At 42.8% G+C, this 5,870-nt stretch overlaps 1 protein-coding gene across 1 annotated transcript in view; it reads left to right on the top strand.

Annotated features, from left to right (window-relative positions):
- The first annotated feature begins 3,622 nt into the window (after positions 1-3,622).
- DSG1 (desmoglein 1) overlaps positions 3,623-5,870 on the top strand; it is a 31,076-nt gene continuing 28,828 nt past the window's right edge. The window contains exon 1 of the mRNA XM_006766369.2: positions 3,623-3,799. Within this exon, the coding sequence (XP_006766432.1) occupies positions 3,755-3,799 (45 nt within the window). The 5' untranslated portion in view covers positions 3,623-3,754. The remainder of the gene's footprint in view (positions 3,800-5,870) is intronic.

The raw sequence follows: 5,870 nt of genomic DNA on the forward strand, positions 1-5,870 counted from the left end.
GTCATATTTTGTATGACAAGTTGCGATCTACTCATCCAGCCCAGGCAGGGGTCAGCAGCTTCTTCTGTTCAGGGTCAGAGAAGTCATTAGTTCCAGCTGTGCAGGCCACATGCTCTGTCATAACTTCTTGGTTCTGCCATGGGAAGCATCCATGATAACACAGTAGCAAATGAGCATGGCTGTGTTAAAAAAAAAACATACACAACAAAAAAACAGGCCGCGAGCCAGAGTTAGCCCATGGCTATAATTTGCCAACCGGTACTTTACTCCACTATTCTTACTTTTATTATGAAATTTTTCAAATATAAAAACCATATATTGTCACTTAGATTTTACAATTGTTAATATTTGGTCATATTATTGCTGGATTATCATACAGAAAATGTTGCCTCTGCATAATTAAGCATGTATCTTTAAAAATAAAGACATATTACTACATAACCTAATGAAATTGATAGTAACTCCTTAACAGCCCATACTTAAATTTCTTTAAATATTCCTAAAATTATTCCTATAGCTTTTCTGTTCAGATCAGAAATCCAATAAAGGATGAGACATTGCATTTGATTATTGTATATTGACAGGGAAGTCTCTGTGATCTAAAGCAGCAGCCTCCAGCGCCAGCCATGTCTAAGTGATTCACTGAGGAACAGTCTAATTTTAAACAATGTGAACGAGATCTGGAACCAATACAAGCCCTAGGGACATTAATACAGTGGCAAGTACCAAAATGTCTCTTTATAACGTATTTACCTCAATTTCTTCTCTACTTTCAGGATTTATTATTGTTTCACTTATTTTTACACTATTTGAGAGCTGATCAGTATAGACTAGACACACATATAAAATCAGAGGTTCACATATAACATAAAAGCATATTCCGTGGAAATGTATGAGTCCATGCTATGGGTGCTGTGTAGATGGAGGGAGATAGAACAGTCAATTTAATGAGGCTTAGAAAATTCTAGACTATTACAACCCATCACCTTGAGTGAAATATGCTGACTATTTCGTCTTTCATGAAGACATGACAGCAACCCAAACTGTGAGCAAACATAGAAATGTAGATGCTTGAGATGTCCTTCTAGAATTTGCAGCGCCTTATGAGAGAGAAAGTCCCTTCCCAGGAAAACCTTGATGCCTGAGAGGAAAACCCATCAGTTTACCAGGGAAGTTCCCAACAGAAAATACCCCCAAATTTCATAAAATTTCCATGAAGTGAGAACTGGCTGGAGGCTCACTTCATGAACAGCGTTCAGAGTAGAAACAGGGTGCAGAGAGGAGACCAGATGGAAACAGCAAACGTGAGTAGCACAGGGATGTGCAGTGTGTGTGAGCTTGCAGCTAAGGAGGCTGGGAAATGAGAACACGGAAATGAGAGGGCTCCGTGTTGCCTGTGTTCTAAAGTATCTCAACTCATCAGCATTCGAGAATGGGATCAATAAGCAGTCGGGAGAAAGGACTGGGCCCCCTGAGGGAATAGGAACCCACAGAAAAGGGGACCCCGAGGTGCTGATTGGAAACTGGGGCAAAGCTAGCATGCTCCCAGTTAGAAAAGGAGTTGAATGTATGAAGAACAGAAGGAGCTGAGGCAAAGAATCAGATAGAAGACAAAGAACGGTGCCATATAGTAACCACTGGCCACGACTGGTTATTTACATTAAATTAACTAAAATTAAATAAAGTTAAAAATTCAGTTTCTCTGTCATCGCACATTTCAAATGCCCAATAGCCGTAGGTGGTTAGTGGCTACCAGGCTGGGTAGCACAGAGAGAGAACATGTCCCCATTCCAGAAAGTTCTATTGGACGGTGATGTGCCAAGGACATCAAAATGAGCAGGAACGAGAAAGCAGCAGAGGAAGGGGTGAAGGAGGAGGGGTTCATAATCTCCTTTTCCCATCTGTGCTCAATATCACGTGACGGTCCGGACAGCCGCCGCTCTGCGACCTTGGGGTTCCGCCACGCCTCTCGGGAAGAGCTGCAGGGGCTGCTGCTCGGGTTGTTGGGGCCGGGCATTGAGTGAGGGCTGCAGCCAAGGCTGGTCCTGGGTGAAGAGGGCCTGTGCACACCTAGAGCCATGCCCAGAATCCAAGGTCCAGAAAGCATTCCCTTGCTGCTGAAAAGATGCGAGAGGAAGCTCGTGCATCTCTGCTGTCCGTTCATGGCCACACAGTCCTCCTGCTAATACACTGCTCGGACAGGTCACAGGTGGTCTCTCGCTTCCTGTTTTGTTGTACTTTTTAATTCTTTTATATTTTGACACTCACTTTCTGTCTTCCTCGACCAGTAAGAAATCTGGCCTATGTCCTTTTATTTTGTTATTTATTTCAACCAGTTCTTATTATAAGCATTTGTATTCACGGTAAGTAAGCATGGGCCGCCCATCTCCTTCCCTCTACGCTCCACGATGGATGGCGTGACGTCTCAAACCTCTGCTGTCACCTCTGTCACACATCGGCAGTGAAATGACAGTGTTCGGTAGATGCTCTGACTAGCCTTCTCTAGGCCATTGCCAGCACCCTTTTGATCAGAACCAACTTTATCCCATCCAATCGGTCTCTTGTCCCAGGCTCCCCTTCAACTCGCATAGCCCCCCTGCCACTCAGGATGCGCACCCTGGACATGGACATGGCGAGGTGCAGGGCATCTCCCGGGAACAGTCAGGCGCTGCCTTGAGAGTCGCAATTCATCTCCACGAACCGCAGCTGCTGGGTCCCATGTGCCTGTGTGGGCAGCTGCTCTGCTGTGCGCTCCCCGTGTGCTAATTGGCTCGCTCCCCATCCTTGGCTCTGAGCTTGGGAACCGCACTGACTTTTCACCCACCTCACCTGACAGGCAGCTTTCTGAGCTCCCACTGGTATGCCAGGCACTGATCCTCACCTAAAATTACCCACAGGACTTTAGAGGTTTTTATTGCTTTCTTTTCCTCTGACCATGATATTGTACTATTTCTTACCCCACCTGAAAAAGGCAAAACTTCAGAGAGAAAAAACGTGCTGGGGAGAGAAGATGAGCCTTTAGAGAGAAGAGCAGAGGCTGCCCCGGACTGAGGCTGGCCATCTAAAGGCAGAGGACCTCGGAACTGTAAGTATCAGAGTTCTGCTTGTGTGAACTATTGCTTTAAGAAATCCCCACTCTTCTGATTAGCAAATTGTTTGCCCCCTAAAGAACTGTGAAAATGACTGAATGTTCCCTGGCATCCACTGAAATGGAAAGTCTACGGTTTTCTCCTGTGCCTGCGCGTCTGGCTGTAAGCGTGGGCCGCACGGTCCCCTTTGAATGCTATGGGCTTGCATCCAGACTACACTTGCCTTTTTAATACGGGAGGGAGCGCACCAACCTGTGAGCAGAGCAGAGGGGGTGGGGGGGAAGCCCCTGCCAATGCCATAATGCTCCATATTTCTGACTGGTAAATGCCTGCCACTGGAACCCGTCAGTGAAGGAGCGAACCGTCCCTGTCCTCCCGCGGGCTGCCTCACAGCTGGGAGGAGGGTGTGTCCCTGAGCTTTTACCTGGGAGCAATGATGATCTTGTCAAGCATTTTAGTGAGACCAGCCCAAGTTTTAGGGTGGGGATCTAGACTGGTTATACGTACCTTCGGTCCTTCTCCCAGCGAAGGCAGAAACACCTCAAAGCCTGCATGTAGGAACACCTACTGAGAAGTTATTTCCCTCAGACACCAGCCGAGTGGGGGAAAGCAAAGGAAGAGAGAACCGCCACACTCCGGGCCTGGATGTAAGAGAGCCGGCAGCGATGGGCTGGCACATCAGGATCGCTGCGGCGCTGGTCACCCTCCTGGTGAGTGGCTTCTGCCAAAAACCCTGCATGATGGTTCGCGTGGCAAACCAGGGTGAACTTTTCAGAAAGTGCTGTTCGGCGTTATTTCTAACTTAGACCCGTCAAAAGTTTATGTTAATGACCAGGTGATTTTATGGACTAGGTTTTTAAATAGTGCTTCTCTCTTTAATTGAAGACTGGAGATCACATTAAGGCATCAGTGTCCACTCATCACATGTCATCTCTGACATGGAAGTCATTGCTAAGTCATTCTGAGAAAACATGGAATTTGGGGAAGTCACCTGGCTATTTCATAGCACTTTGCTGTTCAAATTCTCTCTCACAGCTGGGCTGTCAAAGTCATAGCACAGGTGTGTCCTGATTTTTAACGTCAACATTTTTTTTTCATTATTTTGGTATCTTTGCTGGTAGATTCACTATAAATTTTAAAACATAGAAATGGGATCCATATACATTAAAATCATAGCTGTCTGTGACTGGCCTCACTATCCAATTAACCTCATCAGCTTTATCTGTGGCTGGGATCCATATCTCTAATATTGAGTCCCCACTCTGAATTTATTTAAAACAATCTTTTTACTTTAAAAAATGACATTATGGGAGATTTAGAAATGACAGAGTAGGGGAAGGAAGGGCTATAATTAAGAAATAAGTATAATTATCATAATACTCGTTCTTACTAATGGAAAATCACTAACGACTATGATATACAAGCTGTACATTGATGACCAGACAAATGTAATGAAATGTTTTATCACTGTCCTCTTTAGACGTTATTAGTTTTCTCTCGGTAAAGACAACCCTAAGTACAGCGCCAATGTGTTGCCTCGATTTCACTGATGTGAAACATTTTTGAATCGCAGTCTCTCTAACAGTAAAAGGTTAATGTAACCCACAGAGGCAAGTGCCGCTTAAATCGCAGTCCAATTTGGCAGGATGTGTGTGGTGCTGTGGTTCACATTTGTTTCTACTTGCTTAATTTTAAAACTGGATTGTTGGGTTTCATAATAACAAGTTAGATCTCTGATTCAAAGTATGCTGCTTAGTTTTAGTTCAGTTTATTCATTAAGATATGTCACAGCCAGTGGATTTTGTTGTAAATGAGCATCAATAAGCTGCTCATTTAGTACAAGATGCCCTTTTTTTTCTATGATTTTATGTCAAGTTGCCCTTTAAGCATGAGCTCTTCCATGGATGTTTTCATGGATCTCTAGGTCCAGGTGATGTCATAACCTGGGATGTGGCAGGGACTAATGAGCGTTATGAGGCACATCATTTGAACATAGGAGCATTTGTACATTGTGAAATGATATAATACTTTATTTTTCCTTTATGTCAATTTGACCTATTAAGTCCTATGATAGTTACAGTTGGTTCAAGGTTTATTCATGGAATAACTTTCATTGAATCTATAAGACACGTTATTTCATTATTTTATGATTATTTTTAATTAATTACATCCTATAAAATTTCTATAAACAGTCCCTTTCCAATTAGTCATTCTTCAGTATAATGTATCATTTTATCCAAACGTATCCTTATTGAACTTTCATTCTTTGTAGAGGTTTCTGGACATTTGTATTGTATTTTTTGAGTCTTGGTAGGTTTCTTTTGTGTGGATTATTTGTTTATTTGTTTGGTTTTTGCCATATTTTACTTTGGAATCAATCAAGTTTCTCATATGACTTAAGAAAATTATTTTTCAAGGAACTTACTCTATGGTGAATTAAATGTTTCACTTTTACATTATTATAACATTTTTATAAAACGTGTCACTTCCTAAGGTTTGTAAAAATTACAATTCCTTTTTGCTACTGGTTTTACCAGGTAATTTAGATAAATGTCCTTTGGGGTTATGCAGTCTATGTTTGCTTTGAAATACTCTTCTGAAGATTAACCACCACCATAGCCAACTCTTCCCCTTAGCTTTCTGCTAGCCTCACTGTGAATCTTTGAGTTCTCAAAAAAAATAGGAAAGAAGGAAAGAAGGAAAGAAGGAAGGAAGGAAGGAAGGAAGGAAGGAAGGAAGGAAGGAAGGAAGGGAGGGAGGGAGGAAATTACACCTTCCTCT

This window comes from Myotis davidii, unplaced genomic scaffold (assembly GCF_000327345.1).
Source record: "Myotis davidii unplaced genomic scaffold, ASM32734v1 scaffold520, whole genome shotgun sequence".
Classification (NCBI taxonomy): Eukaryota; Metazoa; Chordata; class Mammalia; order Chiroptera; family Vespertilionidae; genus Myotis; species Myotis davidii.